Raw genomic sequence first — 26487 nt, 5'->3', positions numbered from 1 at the left:
GGATGTGCTGATGAAGATTCCAGTAAGTAAGAAATGCTAAGTCAAGGCAACTTGAGAATGACAGCATTGTTTTTCTTGTGTTTCCATTTCCTCTACTGCTGCTTAGGACTTTAGGAAAAGGAGGGGTGGAAACAGAAGAAGAGATTCCTATATAGTAATATTAAGTATGGATAATAAAAGTCCAAAGTGTTTGGCACACAACAAATGTTACCCGAAGCAGACGGTAAAAAGATTAATGAATCAGAATTGGCAGCACACATGGAATAATCCCGGTCTCATCAGGATGGGGAGAGAAAAAAGAAGAAAATATATAAATCACTGTGTATCGCTTTGAAGTGAGCACAGGGAATGCTTTGTTGGAGGGCTTCCCAAATCCAGTCTTTGCCAACCCTGTATGTAAATTAGAATCAACTAATCATAGAATCACTAAGTTCAGAAAAGACCTCCAAGATCATCCAGTCCAACCACCCACCTACTGCCAGTATTTCCCCACCAAACCATGTCCCTTAGTACAACATCTAAACATTTCTTGAACACCTCCAGGACTCAACCACCTCCCTGGGCAGCCCATTCCAGCACCTGACCACTCTTGGAGAAGAAATTTTTCCTAATATCCGACCTCGACCTCCCCTGACACAGCTTGAGACCATTCCCTCTTGTCCTATCACTAGTTATGCAGGAGTAAAGGCTGACCCCATGTCTCCACCACGTCCTTTCAGACAGTTGTAGAGACACATTATCAGCACCAATATATGGATGGTTCTTCCCTCATTGGTTTCCTTTATTGGAAAGAGTAGTGAAAAGATTATTGCCTTCAAATTATTTACATGTACCCTTTATGATTTCAGAGGGAATAGCAAGATTGCAATTAAATTCAACCTTATTAGCATTAAACCCCAAAGCAATCATTCCAAAGTAGATCTGAACAAGAACCCCCAAGAGTGAACAGTGAAAAGGAAATTGTTTCCACATTCTTAATTCTGGCTATCAGTTTTAGTTTCCACATGTTAAAGAGACAGCAGTACCCCCATGGTGACTATCAAGCTGACAGTAATCTCTATGGGCTCTTCTTCAAAGATATTTTTAAGGATATAGGGAAGAAGGTACCACTGGTGCTGATGTAGTATGTAGTGTGATAATTTCCTTGGACTGATCAACACTCTCTCAGAAACTAAAGATACTTTCAGGGCTGAACCTTCTCTGTAATTTTCATGACATGACAATCGTGGACTTGTCAGATTTGGGGCCTATCTTGGGAAGGGGTGTATGATGTGAGTGCAGTGAGCTCTTCTGGTCTGAATGCCCATTGTGCAGCTGTCTGCCCTAATGGTAGGAGTCTGGATTCAGGGAGTCAGGCCTGATGTCAGCTTCTAAACCACGGCTGGTTCTTAGAGAGTGATGGCATTTCTATCTGTCCCACACTTGAGCCAAGGATGTGTAAAAAGCCATAGAAAAGTTGAATGCTACTTTTAACCCAAATAAATTTGAACTACTTCTAAGCAGCATATTGAACAAAAAATTGATAGGCAAGAAAACAAGAGAGCAAATCTCACTCAGCCTGAAGTGTGATTCTTCTTGTCCCTTCAGAAAGAACACATGGCCATAAACAACGCTGCAATAATAAACTAGTATTTTAGGAACAGCAACTAGCTCTAAGGGTTTCTGCATTTGATATAGGGAGGCTTGTCTGAGGGGGCTGGGAGCTGATGGGCATTGGGCTCTTTTAGTACATCTGAATCGAAGAGCTGGGGAAAGAAAATTTCAATGTAAAGACAGTTTTGAACAACATTAACTGGAAATGCCGAGCAAGATCTGGCTTTGTTTTCACTCCTACAGACCTGGGATGGGTGTTGAGCTGCGTAGAAGCAACTTTAGCTTTAGTAAATTGTAAGCGTTGAGGAGAATGAGTTTGTTCTTAGATAACTGTATGGGTTAGGCAGAAGAAAGACAGCAATATCAGTTTCTCCTGGGAACATACATGGATGTAAGCAGAGTAATAAAAATAAATAAATAAAAGCATTGCTGTCAAGTTAATGGTTACACAGTGATTTTTCTATTCCTGATAGGTAGTAGGAAAATTTCTGTACAAAAGCTGTAATGCTTTTTGTTCATTCATGCACCCAGTCTCCCTCCCCCTAACTTGAATGATTTTGTTCATGTACCTGATGTCAAATTGTATCTGCCAAGTCCTATTCAACACTTGCAACACGCAGTTAGGTGACTAATGTGTACTTGAAGGCAAAGTGAATGGTTGTTACATCAGCTTCCACCCATGCTTCTTTTATTCAGATATTAGAAAATGTCTTTTACAGTTGAAAATAATTTCTCCTGGCTTTAAGGAACGCTGATGATGTCAGGGATATAGAGAACTTAGAAACTACTCAGAAAGGTGCGTATTTTACCCTCCTTCCACTCTCAAATGGATCACTGTTCTTGCATATGGTTTTATTCCAACAAGTATATGTAAAGATTACAGCTGCTATCCTAATGTTTTAGACATGCAGCATGAGGGCTCTGAAGGTAGCCTGTTTCTTGGCTGAAACTCCAGACCTGGAGCTGGGAAGGAGATCGGGTCCTTGGAGTTAAAAATAGCAGCAAAGACCTGCCTTGACTCTTACTAAGTACAAAACTCCTCTCACAGACTCCTCTGTCTAACTTTCTCTTGCTGTTATTTTTTTTTACTGCATCCACAGATGAGATTATTAGGAATCCATTTCTAAGTCAATAGCAAATTATGAGCCATTGACCACCTGGAACTGTTCCTGGTTAGCAAATGCAAAGAGTCAATTTCTGCCATAATCTTTCCCATGTCCCCATTCTTCTTGCAAGGGCTGCTCCAGCTAACGGAGCAGAGAGCAATGAGCAATGCTAGTATTGGCAGAATGGTGAAGAAAACCTGGAAAGCTGGGCTGAGAACATCACTTGTGGTCTCTCATCAGCTCCAAACCCATTAATGTTAGTGTTTCACAAAGCCCTGGAACATATTGACCAAGTTTGAACCCTATATCTGCTAAAACTGATTTTTCTGGATGTTTCTCTTTGCTCTGCCTGATCTGTTGAGATAAGAAGTTCCCCTCCTGAAATAGATCAAATGTTACTATTTGTTCTCAGCAGAATGGGGTCTTACATTCAGAGACAACTTGGACATGTTACTGTAGATACCCTACACTTACCCTCCCTCTCTGTAGTAGAAAATATATAGGAATGGTGGAATGGTGGAATACATTGTTTGCCTTGCTCTTTTTTAATATAGACATATGAGGTGGAAGAGCAATATTTGGTCCAAGTTATGAAGATAGGTTCAATTAGATGGAAGCAAATGCTCCTTTTGGAAAGGAGAGTGTGTTCCTCTAGTAGCTCCTGGCTTTCATCTGGCACAGCTCTATTTGTGTCATATAAAAATTAGAACTAGGGCACAATGACTTTGTAGGTGTCTTGACAAGCAGTGCATTAACTCAGTAAAGGAGCTAGTTATCAGACATGCTTTCTTCAAATTCTATGTGCTTACTACAGAAGCACTAAACCACTAGAGGTTAGGGGAGAAACAGCCAGGGAGACCACCTGGAAAACAGAGATAAGGGTAAAATTTGGCAAGAAAGGCATTTTTCCATGGCTAGATTGTCTTGGCTAATTTGGAGAGTAGTGATTTTTAGGCAGACTTCTAGGGAAAACACAGGAGTGTTACAACTCTTTGACATCTTTATTCAAGTCTTTGGCTTTGCAACAGATTTCTAGTGTGACCTTTAGCAAGACATCTGATTGCTCTGTGCCATAGACCCCCATCTGTCAGGCAGGGATTTTTGCTGCATGTTGTGTTTTCTTAATTCACATCAAGAACCATGTGGCAGCGGTTCTCTTCCCCCATATGGGAGAGAGCAATAGTGCCCTACTTCTCATTTGGGACTGACTGAAATATGAATAACTCACCACCTCTCATCTCCAAGCATTTTCTTCACCCAGATAAACTTGTAAATTAGCCTGGCCTAATAAAAGAGATTCAGTATAGAATGCAAGCTATCTGACAGATGAAAGATACTCACCAGATGCCCTTCAGTGTATTTTTGCTTTCCATCTGCAGCATGTTGGTTGTATATAGAGAAGACAGTCTATGCTTGCCAGATTAGCTCCCCTCAGCACAAAGTAAGGAGCTGAGGAAAGTAACGCTCTTGTGATCATGTCCACAGGTGATCTGGAGGTGGCAGGTGACCATCCACCAGGAGAGGGAGCTGCCTGCCCTCCGATGCTGCAGATGCTGCGTGTGTATGTTCATGTGGCTATAGGAGAATTCAGCACTTGGGCAATACCCTGTTCTGTCTCTCTGCAGGACACTTTGTCATTTGTGCCTCCTTCTTCAAGGGCTGCAGGGAGGCCAAGGGTGAAGGGAAGCAGGGAGTATGAACAGATTTTGCCTCGGCCATTTTCAAGGCTGAAATGGGTGTTAATCCTTAGAGAGGATTCCCACAGTCACCCTGGGGACCGAACAAAGAGACTGAACAGAAATAATGGGGATAGCAACAAGAAAATCATTGGGTGCAGGGCACTGCAGAGTAGTAGCTTTGGGAGCCCTGTCCATGTGGGAAAAGAATGACAGCACACACCACAGAATCACAGAATCACAGGATGACCCGGGTTGGAAGGGACCTCAAGGATCATGTAGTTCCAACCCCCCTGCCTGGCAGGGCCACCAAACATACACCTTTACTAGATCAGGTTGCCCAGAGCCCTGTCCAACCTGGTCTTGAACACCTCCAAGGACGGGGCATCCACAACCTCCCTGTGCAGCCTGTTCCAGGACCTAACCACTCTCCTAGTAAAGAACTTCCCCCTAACATCCAACCTAAATCTAATCACCAGGGCGTGAACCAGTATTGCTGTGACTGAGCTGTAACAACAAACTTTGCCGTGTGTGTATTTAAGGCGTTTTGGGTATTTTATACCTTTCTGTTCATTCTTTCACTTTTTCTTCTTTTTTCCCCAAGAGATCTGGACTACTCCAGGAAGCCCTGCTTGCATTCCAGGCTGAGCACAGCTGTACTACATACACACTTTGTGGTTACACCCACAGAAACGTTCCCCATGCAGGTATGCTCTGCACCTGTTGCTGACCTCCAAGGTTGAGCAAACTTCGTGTCTGGCTCATGCACACGCTCTTGCTGCTTGCTAGGGGCTGTGAAATAAAAGGTAAGGAAGTACCAGAAGGGATTTGAGGTTGAGTCATGTGTATCAAGGATTTGGGATTTCTAATGCGTCTGGTTGCTCACGTTGTTCTGCGAGAAACAAAATATTTCCTTGTTCTCACAAGGTTGTTTGATTACAGTACTCAAAGCATTCCCCCACCCTCATGGTAATAGAATTGCCACTTGTCTCCTTGGGGTGGAGGAAAATACTTCACATATTTTTCCTCATGTCTGCTCCTTGGCTATAACTCTCAGCCCTGGTCTTACAGCTAATGGAAGCAACAAGCCCCTTCCTAACTGCCTGGGGGAGCACTTGTGAATGGCGTCCTCTGGGTTGGACTCTGGCTGCTGTAGTACCAACGTTAAGCACACCCTTCCATACTGAGTGAAGTGATTGCTACTCAAGGAGTATTAGGCATGTGTGAATGATTGTACCCACAGCTTCACCGTTAGCGCTGCTCATTCTCCATCTGCTCCAAGAAAGAGCTAGGAAAGCTGCCAGAAAAATACAGTAGTAAATAATGTTTCTATTGCACCTGCCATCAGAGAGTGGCAAAGTGTTTTGAAAGCTCTGCTGAAGTCCTGCTGCCACCAGGCAATGGGAATACATTCATGTGAGCTCTGAAAACGTGCATACTGGGAAATATGGGGAGCAGACTTACCCCTGGGCAACAAAGAGTCGATGGTGTCTATCTTCATTTTCATGCTTGCAATATGAACTCTCAGTTAAGGGAAGAATACGGCAAATTCGACAGATTCCTCAACACGACACATGCAAGAAGTGTTGCCAGATTGCTCAGTGAGGTTAAAAACAAAAAATAAATAAATGTAATGACATTTATTTCGTGTTCCTGGTCTTGCTGTACCACAAACGCCCACTGGGCGGAACGTTGCACCTTCCTTCGCACTGTTTGGTGCTGACAGCCCAGTAGGACCCCTGCAATTCTCATCTCCCAAGATTTACTGTTTCATCCAAAATTTAGCAAGAATTCTGCTGCTGCCAATCACAATCTTTTTAGACTTCAATCCCTTAAATAAAGCTCTCAGCTACTTTAGGACACCTGCAATACCTAAGGCTGCTGGCTGCTGCTAGATGCACCTGTCTGAGGCCTGATGCACAATGTGTAGTTGCCTTCTCAGTCCTGTTAGCAGGCTTGGTTACAGTATCTGACATTCCTGCTTTTCTCAGCTGCAGGTTGAATTAGGAGCCTTATGCTCTCCAGCCACTTGGGTGAAGTGCATCACAGCTGGCTGTTAGGCTGGATTGCTTGGCACTGGAGTTTGCAGTGCTAGTGTAATCACTAGGACACTTGACATGGTGTGCCAGGACTGCCAGCAAAGATAAACACATTACTGTGCATGGCACCAAATGCAGCCAGTTCTATGGAGGGAATGGAGGGTATAACAGAATGCAGGAAGAACAGAAAGGGCTCTTCATGTAGATAACTGTCACCCTGAGCTCCCATGAACAGAGGGCTGGAGGAAGCTGTGATAGGGACAAGGGGCCTGACTTACATGGGCAATTCAGTTTCTTAAAAGAAAGTGCCAACAGAAGAGAAAGTTAAGCATTTAACTTTAAGCATTTCAATAAAGACTTGGATACACTGTCATTGCAAACACCTTACTTGAGTTTTTGTCACCACTGAAGGTCAGAAAGACTTGTGAAATTACGGATAGACCTTTTCTAAAGGTGCTTTGTTTCATATCTACAAACCTAGATGATAATCCTGGGAGAAGCCTTGGATTTCTTATGTAAGAAAATAAAACATCACTGGAAAGGCTGAACAGCCATTATAACCTGTCTGGAGATGCCTGTCACAGTGGTTGGTGGTGGTAGCTTTCTTAGCTGTTTTCTTTCTAGCTTTCATCCTCTCCAGAGTCAGCAGAGATGGCAACTTGCTGCTCACCTGGAATCTGATTTGGACTGTCATGATGTTTGAGTATTTGTGCAGCACTTCAGTGAACATTACAGACATTGTGGAAATGATAGCAGATGAGCTGGAGGTTGCTGACATAAGAAAGTTGTACAGGTATATCTTATAGACACAGCCTTCTGTGGTTTAATTGGGCAAAGGTTTGTAGCCATTTGGCCGTCTAAATTTTTGAGTGTTTCCTGTGAAGTGGTACTACTTTCTCATCTCTTCACAGAGACTTTCATGATATTTTATGACTATTGAAAGGAAATGAAGTTGCTTGTTCAGGGCCAGCAATGGAGTCCACCAGAGCTACATTTATTTATGTAGGGTGATTCTTCCTGATGCTATGCCAAAACCACACCTCTCCAGTGAGCTGCTTAGATGGAGCAGGGCATTCTTACGGCCTGAAGTCAGCTTGAGTTCTGTCTCCTGTTAAACTTGTTTTTCTCACCCTTTCAGTGATAACTGAGACCAAAGCAAATTAGCTCCTACCTGTGTGATCCAAACAAGCTGCACGTCAACTCTGCCGTGTTTGTGTGGGAGGAGGATGTTTCCAAGCCATAAGAGGGAAAGTTACTGTTAAAAGGTTACATAATTGTGTTGCTTTTATGGCATGCTTCTCCATGAGTTTGCTGTGGAGGCGGGCATTGCTATTCTCATGGTGCTCAGATGTGACAAACTTTGTTGTATTTCACCACCCATTCCACAGGGAGGTTAGGCCACAAAAATGAAGGAAATCCCAAATGCTAAAAACGTTTCTCTGGAAAGGAGCTCACAGAATATTGATGTGGTACTGAGGACCAGCTACTTTGTGTTGATAAAAGCGCTGTGGTTTGTGTATTGTTGAATTGTGCAAGTCCTTCACAAGTTGTGGTTTCTTCAAACAGAAAGATCTGGCAGTTCTGTTCAACAGCGCCATTTCCAAGGCCTTGGTTTTGCTTCTTTAAGCAAAAGCCAAAGAGTCAACAGCATCACTCAGCTTGTTTTTCATAAGGGCAAAAAAAGTATGATCAACACTGATAATAAACTGACAATGTTGTCTCCCATCTTCCAGCTGTTGTTTGGCTGCAGCATAGTCTGCAATTTGAGATTATTGGAAGAGTAATAGGAAGGGAAGGAAGCAAATAGAAAGAGTGACAAAGTCCCGGTTGGGTTTATGAAACAGGAATAATGCTCAGCTTAGTTGTGCTCTTCTTTTTACAAGACAGAGAAGATAACATGAGATATATATTACTGCAAAATGTTTCACATAGCACTACAAAGGGAATAATTCACCGGTGAGGATGTGAGAATAACTGCAAGAATTTTAAGCTATATCTTCAGAAAAAGAGAAAACAAGCAGCACTGAAGTGATGGAAGAGTACTGGCTTAAATTCATGGAGAATTTTAAAGGCTAATGTAAGTGAAATGGATGCAATTCAGCAATACCAGATTGTGATTATGAACTTACAGGCCAGCAAGGATTTTTGCTATACAGAACATTCAGATACAATCAGAAGGAGCAGTGTTAAGATGGGGTCAGTTTATTTCAGCCAGTGTTTACTGAATGCCCATTATCTCTGTTTTTTGGGGTAACTTCCTGACAGCTTTCTAGACCAATAAAATTTTTGCTGTAGTTTCCAGAGCTGCCCATTAATCAACAGTGGATACACACATCCCAAAAGGATGCACCAATCTCTACTTTTACATTCTCTTCCCCTCAGAGTAGAAAACACATTTCCTGATTCCACAGCGAGGCTGTAATTCAATTAGAGGAACTGCTGGTGGCAATTTGTGCAGCTAATGAATGGCAGGAAAACGTGAGTTACAGTAGTACTGAATCAGATCCTCTACTAAAAGGCATGGATATCACTTGTAAAGTTTTATTTTTAATATTCTTTACAGTGATGCTGGTGAATGTGTGGAATTAATAGAATAAGGCCTAGGATACATCTGTGTGAATACTGCTCTTTGAGTCACATCAAGATTGATGCAGGTTGGAGACCTTTCAATACCCTTCCTGCTGCAGTGGGTTTTCCACCGTGCAGCCCAGCTTTCTTCGCAAGGAAGAAGTCTGCCAATGAATATTCAGTTCTCTTTTAAGAAACAAATGAATAACCAAGCAAACAAACAAAACAATATAGTAAGAAAACAACACCATCAAAACAAACAAAACCCACCAAGCCAACCAAAACATCAAAGTATTTCTTAGTAAACTGGGATGCAACAAGAATTGATCTGCTGGAAAAAGACTTTTCTTTGCTAGCTGTGCTTGGGATCCTTTGATTGGAAGGAAACTAGGACTGTGTTGTAGGTACTCGGGCACATGGCCCAAGCAGCAGGAAAGGAACTAGTTATACTCATCTATCTCAGAAGAGTTACCTTCTAAGAAGTACTAGGTGGAAAGTCTGTCACATTCATGAAAATTAAGCACTTACACAATCCCCTCTAGCTTTGTTCTGACTTTCTAATTCTGTTACTGAGCAAAGCCTTTAAAACTTGCCCTCCTGCCACATACCAATTGTGGTTCATTGTGTTTTGCAGCAGTGAGCTTAGAAATAGAGAAGTGATTAAGGGTAGCTGTTACTCAAGCTCTTTGGTAGCATCAGTTGCTACTGAAGTTAAGCCCTCAGTTGTGTTTTGCTTGTTTGATTGTTTGTTTTTCCCTTTATACTTGCAAAGACAGAAAAAAATCCGATTGGATAAATGGAAAAGTATCCTAACTTTTACACACTCTCTGTTTGACTATATTTAAAGATAGATTAGCAGAGCTGATAGAACCTTTTCTTACTATTTAGCCCAATAGCCTACGAGTCATAGCTATAGACTTCTGTAAATTATTTCCCATTTGAACTATACAGGTTTTAGAAAGAATCTAATTTTGACTTGAACTTTTGTTACGGTAGAACTGCCAGAATAGCTGGAGAATTGGTTCAGCTAATTATCCTCAAAGGAGTAGAAGTGATTCTTGTTTTTTTCTTCAGCTCTCTGCAGCTTTACATATTGGCTTGTGAGGTTTTTTTTATAGACTGCAGCAACTGAATTCATTTTCCTACATATAAGCTTTAAAACTTGTGCAAGTCGGTCACTGGCCTAAAAATCTAAACCTATTTGAGCGTCTTGAATTTCTCATTTTAGATTGCCATTCCTAGACAATTACTCTTCTATTTATCCACATCCTTCCCTGGTGGTAGTCAGACCTCATGTAGTGACTCTGCAATTGAAAGGTGATGACACTTGCTTCCTATTCCAGGTTGCTGCTGTGTTCATAGCCCTTTTTTCCTACAGCACTCAACTGGGAACTCATGTTCACTTGACTTTTCACTGCCAGCCTGGTCACTTCTCCAGAACAACTGCTTTCCAGAGGGAAGTCCTCTGTCCTGTAAGACCTATATTCCATGTTCCTAGACAATAAAATGTGTTATTCCAACTTGCCAACCAATCCAGAACATTCCAGCAATAAACGTGGCCATTCTAATTATTGTATTGCTGTAACACTGGCACAGGATTGTTGATTGCTTTCTTCCTTTTCATATATATATTAAACTTCCTGAGGGACTCCTACAGAAAGACACTTAGTAATACATCCCACTTACAATTATATCATATGACTCATTATATAGCCAGGTCTAATTCATATAATGTCTTATATTAAGTCTGAACTGTTGTGGATCCCTAATCAGCATGTCATATAATACCAAATTAAGTCTTGTGCAAAAGTCCATTAGTGACAGTAACCTTTCAGTAGGCAAGCAAACTTTTGATCTCATTAGAATGAAAATCAATTTAATTTAGCAAGTTCTACATGTTAATATATTTTTGTGCATTAGTACTAATTACATGATGTCCGTTTTCCTCTATTAACTGAGCACTTTGTCAGACCTTACATTATTTTGCTCAGAGCTGTTGCCAGGCTGGCAGACATATGTTTACAAAATATCAGCACAACATGAACACACTTCCAGCCTTCTGAAGGTCTCTCTATTAACAGTTATGAGCATGTCTTGTGTCAGCACACCAGAGAGCCCTCATTCAGCTCTTTCAACAGCCTCTGAACTTCTGACTTAAGAGCATCTTAGGCCTTACTACCTTCAGACTGCAGCACTGTTGCTGACAGCTCTACCCCTTTATCTAATGATGAAGTAGTACATTGTCAGCACTACTCTCATGTTAAAATAGGCTTGAAAATGAAGATATTGTTTACAGTACATTCTTTGCGTCCTTTCGCTTCATTATCCCTTTGTTTTATTTATAGGTTCCAATTTATCAAAAACATCTTCTTTTACTGTTATAGTATGTATTTTGTAGCCTCTTTCTCAGCAAGTGGTTTCTCAGGTCTTATTTCTCTGCCTTCTCTAGCTTTTTTCCTAATTGGACTCACAATTATTTCAGCTTTGTGAAATGGTCCCTATTAAAACACTAAATGCTACACACAGAACTGATCATGTTCTGTTTGCACACATGAAAGACCATCCAGGTATCACAACTAACACTTAATTACATGATCAGTTCCCTTTCTTGATGAAGCTTGAATTATTTTTTTCTGATTAGAAAACTGAGTTAACTGAAATAAGAAATAGTAAATTCAAGTGACCCTGATGATGTCTTAACATAAATCAGATGAGGTTATAAGACTGGGATTGTGATTTCTGGGACAATGTCTGAGAAAATTACAGCTAATTACAGCTACTGGCTTTGAGTTGGAATTTTCAGTTTCTTTAGGAAACACTTGAAATGAGTTAGGTCAACTTGACTGTGAAAACCAAGCATTTGGAGCTGTACAGTTGCAGCCTATTCCACTTTTGTGTGACCTCATCTCTCCTCTTACCTTATGTGGGCAAACACAAACACTGGAACTATTTCTCTTGATGTTGTTTTTGTAAGGATCCCCTTCTCATGGCTTGAGCCCTTTTGTAAGATGCCAGGAAGCTGTTCATAAATTGGTAACTGATGGGTCTGTCCCTATTGTTTTGGGATTCCTCTGCTCCCGCATGGACTTGGCAGTGCCTTCTTGAAATGCTGGGGTAGTGTAAGAATGCTATTTCTGTAACTCATCTTTCCACACTGGATTCTTGAATGTTAGTTAATCAGACCTCAAGCATTTGGCTGTTCTGAGAAGTGGGACACTAACAGCAAATATGCATGTTATCATCTGCAAGATCTGACTCCTCTGATGGGAGGAGGCAGTAGTTCAGGCTCAACATCCTTCATTCAAACATGGGGCAAAACTTGCCAAAAATGCAGCATACCAGTAATTATAGTCCCCACTGGGACCTGAGGAGAGAACGCAGCCTGTTTACTTGGAGTACTGAGTCTTCGGTGAATATAATGAAGGTCGGAGCTTTTGGAGATGGATTATTACATTCAACAGTCCTAAACATCAAAGGCCATTCACTATGAAATTGCAAAGGATAGCAGTGTTTGCTTGCTGGAACAATTGCCTCTGCATACTCTGATTTTGAACAGTCTGCTAGGACTCGGCTTGGTGTTTGTGTGTGTTTTTTTCTTGTTGGATATGGGAAAGACAGAGTTCTTTTTTTCTGGTTTTTAATTATTTCAGTTTCTTATGTTCAGTTTTGATCAGCACGAGAGATACTGTGCAAGGCAGTCCGGGACTAAAGAATACCATAAAATTCACAAATATTCAGGCATTGATGTATGATTGTACGAAAGGGAGGGAGCAGCTGCTTATATTTTGCTAAAGCTAAATGCTTTCAGGGCTATACAGCTCCTTCTGAAACCAACGTATCATTTCAGGATCTACAGTGTAAATGTTAGAAAGCAGCTGGACCCAGCAATGGCAGCTGCCCTTCATGGGTTTCTCCTCTGATTTGCTGTCTCTGTCTCAAGACCAACGGAACAGTAACGGGAATGTAGGTGAATAACTGCAGGGCTGTTATTTTTATTATTGCAGAGTTGCAAACTGCTCAATGTCTAAAAATGAATAGAGCTGCAGAGTTCTTTCACTATCTTGTGTCATTTGGACGATTGAATAATGACTACTGATGTAAACTCTCATAACATTTGGTCTGTTTGACATTTCTATCTGAAATCTGTGGTTTGTGATCCTGAAGTTCAGTGTTCTGTCATAAACTTCATGTACACCAGGTCTGGCCCATGGACCAGCTGACTGACTACATCACTGTAGATATCATGTTTGTGTGCTGGCAATGTGGTTTTGTTTCCTCAAGGATAAAATACAGCTGTTGTCAAACAAGTGCTGTTACTCATACTGACCTGCTCTAAAACTCTGGAGATGGAGCAAGACCAGTAAGTGCAGATTGGATAAAGTAAAATAAATATTTTCAGGCTTTTAAGATACTAACAAAATAATGGAAGGAAGAAAATAATCCCTGAAGGAATAAACGTTGTTGACTGCACAAGGAAAGAGCAGGGCTACTAACAAGTGATTTTGTTCTTTGCCTTGCTGAGGTTTCAGAAGTATGTCTGCAGGTATCAGTCAGCAGAGAATGGTTAAGGACATGTGAATGGTTTCATGCGATTTCATCCAGACAGTAAATCTGGGTTTGAGACCATGAGGAAAAGACAATTATGAGTTTGGGCTTGAGGGTCTATTGGGGACGTGCTCAAGGGAGGATGCTGCTCATCTCTAAGACCAGGACTACGAGAACGCTACCATCTAGCAAGCTGGTTGAAGTCATGTCTTTTCCCTTTCCTATGCTCAGATCACCCCAAAGACTGAAGTAGGTGCTGACAATGTGTGCCTGGCTAACAGTGTAAGTATTTCTATCTTCAGGGTTGGGACTTGAACCCATCCAGCCTGACCTTCTTATATCACTAAATCACAGACAGCTTTTTGTGTGGATTGCAATAGCTCATATTTGAGTTCAATAATGTACTTCATAGAATGGCAATCAACCTGAATGCAATGCCATGAAGGGATGGAGAATACACCCCTTCTTTAGCATTTTGTTCCAGGGTATAATCATTCTGTAACAAAAGTGAACCAGACAATTCATTAGGATTTTTCTAACTCCAGCTTTCAGTCATTGTTCTGATTCTTACTCTGCCTTTCTCCACTTGATTAGAGCCCTTAGTACTGGCATTTTTCTCCCCGTGACAGAACTTGCACTCTGTAATCAAATCCCCTCTCAACAACCTGTAACGGCAAAAAATACCAGTAGTGTATTTAAGTTAGAATATACTCTGTTCCTCTGAAGAGGTAGTAACCAGTGATTTTAGCAGTTCAGGAATATGAATCATTCTGCCAGTAATACCAGTTCCATCACACTTTTTCCAATTCCCTGTTTTTCCTTCAGATGAATCCCATGACATGGATGCACTGGCATCTGCTCTGCTCTGTGAGTTTCCATGTGGAGTTTAAGGTGCCAAGGTTGGCTGTATGGAAGTAACTGCCTGTGGAAGTAACTGTCTAATCAGTGCCTACTTCTTTGTGCTGTACCTGTGAATGCTCCTGAGCTGAAGCTCCTCTCTGTGTCTGGAAAAGACCTCTAAGACTACTTAGTCCATTACTGACTCTGTCATAGAATCGTAAAGGTTGGAGAGAACCTCTAATATCCTCTAGTCCAACCATCAATGAATCCCCACCATACCACTGACCACGTCTATTGGTGCCACAACTCCACATGTCTAGAACACTGCCAGGGATGGTGACTCCACCATCTCTCTGGGCAGCCATCATCTCACCTCTCTCTCAGAGAATAAATTGTTCCAAACATTCAACCTGAACCTCCCCTGATGCCATCATCTCTTGTCCTATTGCTGTTACCTGGGAGCAGAGGCTGACCCACAGCTGCCACAACCTGCTGCAGAAAGCACTAAGGTCTCCTCTGAGCCTCCTCTGCTCCATCCCAGCTCCCCGTATTCTCAATGCAGATCGATTCTTCACATGAAAACATCACTTACTGTTGCTGGGAGTATCGTGTGTCATCAGAAGTGATGCTGACTCCTCTCCCTCCCGGCACGTTGCCCAACCAGCACTCAACGTCATGCTGACTCAAGTGCCTTTTTCACCTGCTGGGGTTCCTCCTGCTGTATCTCACTGGCTTAGTGGCATAGCCCAGCTCTGGTGTCATCAGTGCTTGGCCACAACCGGGACTGGTTGAGCTCTGAGCAGTGCATGACAAAGCAGGCTATGAGCAACATGCCTGAGCAATGCAGTTCATTCCCAGGTAGGTGTCAGGTTTTGTTTAAAATACGTATCCCAGGTACAGTTTTGTAGGTAGGAATTGTGAAATCATGACGTAACGCTGCCAACAGGTGCACGAGAGCTCTCAGATGTCACTTTATTCCCATTTTGGAGCACTTTTGCAGTCTTACTATGGATATGTCAGGCTGGAGCCGCTCTGGTTCTAAGCACTTCTATCTCTTTGAAGGCTCCTTCTTTTAAAACAAAACGTCTCTTGGTCCTTTTTTGGCTTCGAGGTGGAGCTTTGCAGGGAGCAGGGCGAAACCCTTTTTAGCGTGGGGGAATTTTAGAGCTATTTTACTTCCTTTGAAGACGGCTGTTGTTCCTGAAGCCACTTCTGTGCAATAGGAAAATCAGCCGGGGCCGAGCAGGAAGCTGTGAGGTCGGCAGCACATTCCAGAACATCAGAGAGCATCGTCCCGTCCTGCACAGCTCCGGGAGCTGCGAGGATTTGTGGCTATGAGCCCATCTGAGGGTGGACCTGGACCTCTGTGGGGTTTATCAAGTTTATTGGGTATTGGTATTGCACTGAGTCCTACCTGCTACACGCAAAGCCGGTGTTTCCTAAACCACCACGGATTAACAACACCAGATCAAGGGGCGCTGATGCTTTAAGGCCCAACTCACCGCCGTGCAAAAGCAAAACGACCCGAACCGGCTCGAGCGCTTCGTCACCTCCCGCGAGGAAACGATGCAGGTGCCGCCCCCAGGGCAGCGCGAGGAGAACGGAGCGGCCCCCGGGGAGCGGGGCAGCCGTTGGGGGGCGGCGGGGAGGGGAAGGCGGGACCGGCATCAACCCTCCGCCCCCCGGCTCCCCTCGGCTCCCCGCCCCGCTCCGCCCCGCACGGGCAGCTGTCACAGGAGGCGGCGGGGCCGGTCCCGCAGGCAGGAGGCTGCGGGATGCAGCTCTAAGGCGGTCACTGAGAGCCGCGGTCGCCACCCGCGAGCAGCCCATGATGTGCCTGGAAAGCGACGGCTCCTCCGGCAGCAGCCCGGGCTGCGGCGGGCGGCTCCGAGCAGGGGACGAAGAGGAGGAAGAGGACGGTGAGCGGGGCTGCTGCGGTCGGGGAGTTGAAGGAGAAGTGCAGACCCTCTCCGGTAGGATGAACCCGCCTGCGGTCGGCAAACGACCGGAGCGACCGATCGCACGCCGCAAAGCGCCCAGCCTCGGCCGGGCCCGGGTGGCGGCCGCCGGCATCCTCAGCGTGGGCAACGTGCTCAACTACCTGGACCGGTACACGGTGGCAGGTGAGGCCTCCGCGTCCCTCCGCCGCTCTGCCGGCCCCGGGGCTCAACCGTGCGGGGCGGTGCGGGGCGGGCCGGGGGTTGGAGGGGCAGCGCCGCAGCGGTTCGCGGTGGCCGGGCGGGGGTGTGGAGGTACCGGCGGTATTGTTCTCTAGTTGGTGTGAATTTAACGCCAACCCAAAGAGGAGCCCTTTGTTCGGCGCTGGGGCAGACGGTCGGTGCTAAGGGACGAGGTATCGATCCTCGGTGAGCGCCGCGCTGACAGGTGCAGCTGCCGCCGGGTCAGCGCTGTCCGCAGCCCGGCAGGGGATGGTACAACGAGCCGCAGCTCCGCTTTGTCTCTGCGGGAAGCCGGGCTGCCCTTCAGCCCTCCACCAAGGAGCTCCCTGCCCTGCGGATCGGGCTGCGGGCAGCGGCTCCGTCCTTCAGACGGATCGTGATGCGCTCAGGGCTCTGCGGGGCTCGGCGTTGTGACAACACGCGTTAGGATGCTCGCAGCGCCGGTCCTCCCCGTTTGTTGTTAACAGAGTGAAAACGATAACCCGAAGTTGTGTTAATTAGAAACGAAGGAGGCTCGGTGCTGTTCAAAGTGTAATGAAATAATAATGCATATTCTGCGTTTGGCGATACTGATAATTTTATCTTCGGAGCTTATAAAAAGCGCGTGTGTGGATGTTGCTCTGTGCATATCCACGTTTTAATCGCTAGGACTCGATGTGGTGTTAAACAAATTAGCGTATTTGTTTACGCTGCATTAAAATAATGTATGTTTGTAGGGCAGTAATAGTGTGCACGGGATGCAGCTTGTCATTGTTGTCACAATGTGTTGGCCAGGGTGGTTTGGTTTTGTTTGGGGTAGGGAGATGGAGAAGGCTAGAATGAAAATGTATCTGCCTGCTGCTGTGGCTTTTCATTATGGTTTTTAGGCAGGGCTTAAGGAAATGTGAAGGCCCAGCTGGGAGGTACTGAGTACAGGCTCGGTGTGATGCAGGAGGAAGCCTGAAGATGCAACATTGCTCTGTTCATGCTGAAGGAAACTGTAGTTTGTTCTTTCACCCTCAAATATGAGTCCCTTTAGTACGGAGACTGACCACAAAGCACCGTTTTCCTTTCACTTGTGGAAAGTTTTCCTTTTCTGGAAGCTGTTCCTCCTCACACGTAGGTGAACATAATAATATTTTAAAAGCACATAAACAGGTTATTTGTTATAGCACTTCCAGCAATGGCTTTCTCACCTTGCATTTTCTTTGGTCATCAATGCATGGGATGTGCTGGCAAGGGACGGGAGAAGCATCTTGATTGGTGGGAAGGCTGCAAAGTGCCTGACCGAGTGGAGGATAAAGCCACCTGCCTGCCGTGATGCTGCATTGCCAGTGCTGTGAATGCCGGTACTTGTAGCATAAGCTCTGGCTCTGCCTTGACCATCAGCTTTCAGCTTGATAGCAAAGGTCCAAGTTCTCAAGCATCAGACTTTGCTTTAGGGGCAGAATCGTTTTGCATCATATTTTTGTCTACTGCTGGCTGGTGTTTATTTCTCAGACTGATGTTGTATAAAGTGCTCATCTGAAACAAGGAATAATTGAATTCCAGGCTAGTAGAAAAATTGTGATAATAAGAATTACGCATTTTTTTGTACTCAAAAGTGACTTTGTTATAAAGTCTTCTTGAAAAGCCATCTTTGCTGTTATTTGTGAGTCTCGGTGCATACCGCATACTTATGTGACGTGCACTCACATATGAATCAGGCCAGCACTTTGAATATTCAGTTTGTGTCTCAAGACAGGTAATAATTAGTGAATACAGCCCTTCAGACCTTCAAAGTACTTTGCAAATATGAATTGTTGCAGCAACGTAATAATGCAGTTGAACACTGGCCTCATTATGGCAGGGGTAGTAGCAAGAGAAATCATGATTTAACGAAGGCCAGGGAACTGCTGTGAGAAGTGGTGTGAGTTCCTGGTTCTGGTTCTGTCTGCAAAGTGTTTGGGGAGCAGCAGTACCAATGGAAACTGGGTCCTGAGGGTTGGCATGTACAGGTTGATCCCTGGCACGGCTTCTCTGAGGCTGTGAGGTGTAATGACCTTTGTTTCCCTAAGACATTGGATATGATGAGTTTTGGGGGCAATCTTTTTCAGTTGTAACCAAGAAAGTAGATGCCCGTTTCCTAGTTTTGATTTTGATGGCTTCCCATTATAGATGAAACAATTTCAGGATGAAATGTGCCTTTTAGTATCTGGGACGTTTTGTGACAGAACTGGAGTGTGGTTTGAGATGTAGGACATATTCAGCTTCATGCCTGACACTGAGGTACAGCCCTTCTGGGAATAGCTGATGAAACTGGGCCTCTGCTGCTGACTGGCTGTTTTCTATGGTTTAAAGATAAGCTTCTTCTGTTACTTTTAAATTGAAAAGCCTGAGCACATAGACTCAAAGAATCACAAGGTTGGAAAGGGCCTGTAAGACCATCTAGTCCAACTGTCCTCCTATTACCCTTGCTATCACAAGCCACTAAAACATATCTGGTAGCTCCTCATCCAGACAGCAGGGCATCTTCCTCATCCACAGCAGTAACAGGGCATCTTTCAGCAATGCCCTGATGTTTGCATAGGGTTGAAAATTCCTAATGTGCATGGGGAATGTTAAAGTATAATGATATTTGGGAGCAGCTCTCCCAGACAAAAAGTGGGAGTGCCTCTAGTGTGTCTCTTATGAAGGAAAGATTGAAAACTCTGTGCTGAACATTACTGACTTGAAGGGAAATATTCCTCTGCAATTTTCTTAATAGGTCTTTGATCATACCGAAAATGGTTGCCTGTGGAAAGAGTATTCCTTCAAGAGCTGTGATATTTTGCTGCTATTAGAAAACAAAGAACAAGGAAAAGGGAAGATTAGCAGTAATGAAATCACTGTAGATCACCTGTGACACTCCAGCAACCAGCGATGCTGGCACGTATCCTTTTCCTTAATGAAGTTTTGGGAAAAGTCATCTTGCCTTCAGAAGCTTGGAATGTGGTTTCACAATTATGCTATGAATGACCTTTTACTGCGCCTGCTGTTGATGGTGAAAATAGTCTTGCTTCATTACAGTGTCATCCCCGCCTTCTAATTCAGGTGCTACTTCCTGGCATTTCTGTAATGCCTTTAATTTAAAGGTAATGATTTAATTAAGTTGGAGAACTACCTGGCAAAGTAAATGAGTCTTAGGATCCCACTACAGAAGGGGAAACAGAGTTGCAGAGTGTTGGCGATTTGCCCATGGTAAAGTAGTTAGTGGTTGCTATTAGTCCATCCTTGAGATTCTCCTTCCCTGTGACGCAAGTAAACCGTAGGCTTTGGTCTGGAGTTTTTGTCTTGTAAATGTCTGTAACTTGCTAATAACCATATTTGTGTTAATTAGCTTCTCATTACAACACATAGTTGCAAATACCATTCTTTGAAGACACATACATGCAAATGATTACTGAAAGTGGAAAGTCAAGTTTAAAGCTATGTAGTACAAGCTGTAACTGAAGGGTTAGGGAGGGTTCAAAGCTAACTCCAAATGCCAAGATATTCAAGAGTTCATACGTCAAAACTGCTTTCTATTACTTGGGAGTTCACATTTACCATAGCAATGTATTACTTTAATAGTTGAAATCTTAGATCGCGTGAAGATCTTTCACTATGAAAGATCTCATTTATGTAGTGGGGTAAATGGAGCCCCCATCTGTAACAAGACTATGCTCAGTGCTTATAGTTTCAGGGAGGGAACCATGAAGTGGCACTGCAAGCTCTCTGCTTTTCCTCTCTTGTTGAGATATTCAGTCCTGCTATTACTGAGGATTCAGCTGTAGAAGGAGTGCAGTGCTGGAAAATGTTAGGAAAGAATATTGGCTGAACTTGCTTGAGCCAGCGGTGTTAGCAGCTCACCAATATGGGAATCTGGGAAAGGATAACAATACTTTGGGCAACGGGTACTTCTTGAATTTGTTACACTGCCAGTAACGCTGCAGTGAGAGCAGAAGCTGGAAGGTCTGGTGGTCATACACTTCAGAAACAAGCAATAGAAATCACTCTAGCACCATGGCAAAGACTGCGTAGTAGCAGCTGGTTCTCTACTGTTATGTTTTCCCTACGCAATGGGCTTTAGTGCATAGTCAGCTACTTCCTCTTTGCTGGTCCTTATGCGAGTTGGCAGGATTTTTTTCCTGAGTATTTTGCATTTCAAGTGAAGTCTTATTACGTTTAATCATAGTATTTTTCCTCCTTGTGATGTAGATTTGCCAGATAGTTGCTATCTTTGTTATTATGTGCAGATTTTCCTGTTTGACTTTGAGATCCTCTTTCATGCCTGTTGATTTATTTCATCCCTAGAGCATCCAAGTAATCACAGTCAGTGAATATGGCCTTTATTACGTGGAGTTAAGGCCCTCATAAATATTCAGTGCATTCTAAAGAAAGCCATGATCTTATTTGTCCCTTCATCTCTGAGACTGTCAATATTAGAAGCTGTGCAGAAAAACTTGGTCAAAGGTACAGGAATTCTGTGATCATCCCTTCAGAACTTTTCATGTACCAGACCAAGCTCTCATAGCATTGAATTCCTCCAGTCACCTTGTTCTCAGTCTATCTTTATTATATGTCGACTCTTTAAAGTCAAGAAGCAAATCAGAGTGGTACAGGCAAAATCAAATCAAAAGCTTGGCAACAAAATGCAGTCAAACCATTAGTTCTCAATTCTACTAATAGAAACCTTGCATTAAGTCTGCTGTTCTTAAAATAGTTTTCTATGCTGTTCGTAGTTTGCCGTGTTGTTTGTAGACTGAACAAGTGCTGCACTCAGAATTGGCGCACACAGTAGAAATCTCATACGTGTCTTTTTTCCATCCTAATGCATCTGCTTTCATTGTTGTTTTGTGGGTGTTTGTCTTGCATAACCTGGCTATTTCTGTAGGGTTGTGGAGAGAGGAAGTGAAAGGGAGGGAAAACTAATTTCCGTGCTTCTGTTTTTTTTTGGTAGCATAAATAACTGGGAAAGCAAGAAGGTAATGGAACCTGGATGAGATGTGGAGCCCTTCGTTTCTGAGGTCATCACTTTGGATCTGTTCCCAGTCAGGAGTGGCTGCAGTTTTCTTTCCGAGGGCAGTTTGAGCTATTCAGGGCCCTGTGGTGGTCTCTTCCCAATCTTCCTAATACTGTGTGCTTCATGAAAGCCCCACACAAGTCATGGCTGGGAGCAGGTGGGAAGGGTGATGATTTTGTCCTCACCTGCTCTTTGTTCATGAGGGAATGAGTTTTGGTCACCCCTTCCCAGTACTGCGGATCTTTTCTCACAACCAAAAATCATGGAGCAATTTCTCCTTGAAGTGAAAGGAGAAAGATGGAGGGAAAAAAACCTCATCTTTGTCTTGTCAGCCTTAAGTTCCGCAACATGAGCATGCCAGCCTTGTGCCCTTATGCTTTTATAAACATATAACTTTTCTATGCTTCTGTGGCCAGTGAGTACACTGGCTGAACAGCACAGGGGGAAAAGATCAGGGTTATGGAGAGCAAAGCTGCAGTAGCAGCTTGGAGCTTGGCTGGCAGGATGAGGGAACCACATGGTGGAAAGAAAATCCTTTCAGCCTTGACATGTGATGTTTCTTTTTCTTTTTTATTTTAAGGCTGTGTTGGAATTCAAACTGCTTCTAATCCATTTTATTCCTTGTTCAGGCATCTGCCAATAATTAAGTGAATAACAACACTGATAATTATTCGTTTCATATCTTTCTATTTTCTTTTTCTATCAGAAACACTTTATTACTGTCTTAAAATGAGAGCTCTGTGTTCTTGGCCACATGGAAGGCAGCAATAGTGGGTGAACAGACAGTCAGTACGACTTCTGTCTGTCTTCTTCTGTGTGAAGCCTCAGGGCTTGAATTGAACTTACCTGGAGGTTTACTTTGATTCACATGCCTGTCTATGATCTGCTGGTCTGTGCTGTCTGCATATTCTCACTTCAGACAAGTGATCTTTTGGGAGAGTGTACTTACAAAGCAGGGCAGATCCAGAAAAGGAGTCATGCCCTGTTGCTGGCTTGCAATTTTGACTTTTCTTCTGCCTGGTCACCTCTTTATTTCATTATCTGTACCTGTATTATAGCGATGACCTTGGATGTTTTGCATTTGTGGTGGTATACGCAGTTGTTTCTGCGCAGTTTTGCTACCACGTGTGCAGTTTGGGAAGTTCATGAATAGCTGCGCTCTTTCTTCATAGCCCTTCAGTGATAAATCTTCCACTTGAAAATGCAAGTTTTCGATTTGAAAATGTGAGACAATAACAACATATTGGTGTTTGCTTTTTTGTGTGTGATTGCTTTTCATGATTCTAGATTCTCATTTTTATTATTGTCATTAATGCTGACTTGTCTTTTCCAGCAAGTTTGAGCTTGCAGGCTGTTTCCCAGCTAGAGCCAGTGCAGCTTGTAAATTGGTGTGACAACAGTTACGTTGATGTCCAGGCTTTGGTAATTGAGCTGGGGTGTGAAATGTTGGCTATGAGACACTGAATCAGGGCTGCTTTCGCTGTTAGGGACAGGGACAAATTTTGTGCACTTTTGTGCTGGTGCTAAATAATAATTAATGCAGAATTGCAACACTATTAATAAATGCAATCCGAGTGAGTTAGGAAACAAACTATGCAATAAGGAAAAATGGCTTCATTTTTTTTTCCTGACACACCAATGTGGTTCCTGAAACACATTGCATGTGTTTGTGTGCTAAGCTGTGAGAACTCAAATACTTCTGCAGCTATATGATTATCAATGCATTTAGCATAGTCTTGTTATTCAATCTAGCAGCCAGAAATGCTGACTAACTTTCAGGATATAAATCTTTTATACATTTAGGAAAGAGGATACCCAAGGGCTACTGGTGATTGACAGCTCCAGTGCTCTGATTAGAGCTGACAGTTCCTGATCATCTCCATCTTGGGTGATTCACTTCTCTGATGTGGAAGAGAAGGACAAAAAGCAAAGTACAGTATTGGGAAATAAGTTGTTTGTTTTTTGCCTTTGCAATTTAAAGGGAATTTGTGATTCAGAACAACCAAACATGGCAGCCAAGTGAGGGTGTTTGGAATTTGAAGCCTTGATCTCCGTGTGGTTGCTGTCCTATAACAGAATCTGGAGGCTGCTAAGGTGCCAGTTTCCAGCTGTTGATTTTAGCTATCCCAAGAATGTGCTTTTCTTGCCTGTTTCATTACAAGTATCTTAGTAGCGCTGTTAAACTCTGGGGTCACTTGCCATTTTCTCCAGAAAACCTGTATTTTTAGTTGGTCATAAATTGCACCACTTGGAAGCTGGCGAATTCCAGCTTGGCGTAAATGGTATCACATGCAGTTATTGTCTAATTTAGGTTCCAACAGTTTTGGAAGCTGGTACAGTTTTAGATGTGCTCTAACACCCATGGATTTGGACAGACCTTTCATTACTTGCTGAAATAAGTTTTGGCAGATGATGGGGGCATCTTTCTTGATGAATCAAACCTGTGAGTCTCAGCAGTAACAAATGATGCACTGTGCACATAGCTGGTTCTCAGAGCTCATTTCCAGTGAAAATACATTTGTTGAGGCCTTGCCTGTTGCACTCTATAGGATCTGGTTCTGGTGTTGTGCCAGGCTTGTTGAAGGAGAACTCAAGTTGTGCTAGTGGCTGGGTAGAGGTTTCTGTCTGTTAGAATGTCTAGTGCAGTCAGAATCAGGATTTAACATTCTTGATTTAAGCATTTATTTGGGCTTTATTATACTCTCCCTTCACATTTTCTGTGGGGGTATGAAACGTGTTCCTCAGCATTTAGTAGTCACCGGACTCTATAACCTGGCAGTATTTGTTTAATTCAACCCGAGACTTGTGAAACTGGGCTGTGAGGTGTTTTGGTCTTGAGCAGGAGAGATTCCTTACACAATTGCTGTCTGCAGTGAGAGCTGTGTATGGAAGTAGCTGAGTTGTGGCAGCTATTCAATAGCCAGGCAGTATAGAGTTGGTAGCAAGCTGTGGGAGGGGAGAACCTGCAAGTGTTATGGACAAAGTGTGTCGGTCCATGTGTGTGCCCATGTGTTCACATACAGATTTCAGACTCTCCTGCTCTGTGATGTTTCTCTGAAAACATTAGTTTCCCTTTAAATTTGGGATAGTGTCTTTCCAGTTAAAATTGCTCTGTGGCATGTGGTTTGCTAAGGGGAAAGCAAGTAACTTTTGTCTACTGAGTGATCGTGCCATGTCAGCTGTATGACTGCCCTGTGATTTTGCTGTGGATCACTGTTCAGAGCCCCTGCTGCTGGACATACAGCTAGGTGAGCCCTTTTCACTCAGCACGGGTGCACAGAGGGTCCTTACTCTTCTTATTTCTTGCCTCCTTTCCCTCCCAAGAACATTACTTGTGTGTAATCAAATTAAACAGTGGCACTGGCCCCAGCAGAGAAGAGCTTCTCTGTTAGAGAGTTGTCCCTTTAGAATCTGCACACATTTCATTTGCACCTGCCACTACTGGCTACTGATCTGACTTTGCGTGCCAGCAGCCTGTACTGAGAAGTCTTCTCTGTTTCTTCTATCTGAATTAATACACTTATTTACTTGACATTCTCCTAAAGCTTGATTTTATTTATTTATTTATTTATTTGAACATAAACGTTCTGCATTGTATTTTTACGAGGTCTGATTGAAGAGTGCTTTCAGCACATTAGCAACACTAGGAAGAGCGCTGTTAGGAGGTTTTTGTTAAGTATATAAAGAAAGGCAACAGACCAAGTCACCACTGACCAGTGTTAAGTGATAACTGTGCAAGAATGTGTATGTGTGATTTGAGATAGCAGCAGTCACTTGCATAACACTGCAGCCTTGTAAGCTGGTAAAGCTGCATTGCTGTCTCTATCCAGATCTCATGGTACGTGCTTCTGCTGGGCCATCAGGCTGTGCCACTTGGTTTGTTGCTTCAGTCTCCCCACTGCACAATTTTGATGGGATATTTCCATTTAATGGAGGATGCTGCACATCCGTCCAGTGAGCATTGAAGGGGTACTTGTGTCTGTGGAAGGAAGAACCTTTGTGTCAGAGTTAGAGAGTACTGGTGGAGCAGAACATGGTGTAAGCTGCCTTCTTGTTTCACTTATAGCACTGTTGAAAGCATTCATCTCTTTAAGCTGCTCAATATCTCCTGTTGCTGACTGCTAAGTGTAGCTGCTTATGTATAAGCATGCTCAGACAATGGAAAATATATGAAATACAAAGCTTTTCTTTGTGCTGTGGTGGGAACGTTCATTTTGCTTCTGTGAGGAATGTTCACCTCACATTTCCGAACATTGTGTTCAGCAGATGAGCTGTTTCCTCCTTCCTTCAGGTTCTGGGTTCTCCTTTGGAGGAAGGGGCTGAGAGGCAGAGCTTAGGTGGGCTGCTAGAGTAATTAACCAAACGAGGAGGCATGGTTTGAAAGATGCTGTTGCTGGGTGGAGGATGGGAAGTTTGGAAAGGTTTTTGTTTTGTTTTAACACAGCACAGTTTAATGACATGTAGATGAGTGAAAGTCATTGGGAAAGAGCTGCCTTCTGACACAGTGTCCACAGTTGTAGAGAAGACCCAATAATGTGAGGAAACATTCTTTAAAAAACTAAAAAAAACGACCCAAAACCCCCAAAATAACAATAAAAAATCTGCAGCCAACATCCTTCCCTCAGGCTGGCACGTTGGCAAACATTACAGGAATTGTCATGTTGTGCTGAGTTTTGTCTTTGCTGTCACTGTATTTAAACTGCTGGGAGGAACCTCTCTGCACATGCATGAGTGTAATTACACGTAACCTAAGGTCATGAGACTAAATAATGGGAAAACTTGTTTTCTAAACAAGCCCAATCTCACAAACTTTAACAAGACAAACAACCAACATTTTTGTTGTGCTTCTTTTTTTTTTTTTTAACTAAAAAAAAGACACCCTTAAAATCAGAAATGAGGTTAAAAGGAGACTGTATCTAATTTTGTTAGCGTTGTGGT

General features: G+C 43.2%; 1 protein-coding gene and 1 long non-coding RNA gene across 8 annotated transcripts in view; one reads left to right on the top strand and one right to left on the bottom strand.

The window, feature by feature from the left end:
• Positions 1-15211, bottom strand: part of LOC116654247 — a 42567-nt gene extending 27356 nt beyond the window's left edge. The window contains exon 1 of the long non-coding RNA XR_004309306.1: positions 14960-15211. This is a non-coding gene — a long non-coding RNA (uncharacterized LOC116654247). The remainder of the gene's footprint in view (positions 1-14959) is intronic.
• Positions 15212-16000: 789 nt separating this feature from the next.
• The window catches only part of SPNS2 (sphingolipid transporter 2), a 117647-nt gene continuing 107160 nt past the window's right edge, over positions 16001-26487 (top strand). For 5 of the 7 annotated variants that reach the window (XR_004309305.1, XR_001558964.2, XR_004309304.1 and 2 more), the window contains exon 1: positions 16003-16490. Coding sequence is in view for 1 of the 7 variants with exons in the window: in XM_015880552.2 (XP_015736038.1) it covers positions 16196-16490 (295 nt within the window). In the remaining 6 variants the exon portion in view is untranslated. Of the gene's footprint in view, positions 16491-26487 lie in introns of all 7 variants that reach the window. The other 2 variants (XR_001558966.2, XM_015880552.2) reach the window with 2 other exon arrangements.

This window comes from Coturnix japonica, chromosome 19, assembly GCF_001577835.2.
Source record: "Coturnix japonica isolate 7356 chromosome 19, Coturnix japonica 2.1, whole genome shotgun sequence".
NCBI classification, from domain to species: domain Eukaryota; kingdom Metazoa; phylum Chordata; class Aves; order Galliformes; family Phasianidae; genus Coturnix; species Coturnix japonica.
This window is presented reverse-complemented; position numbering and strand designations above follow the sequence as displayed.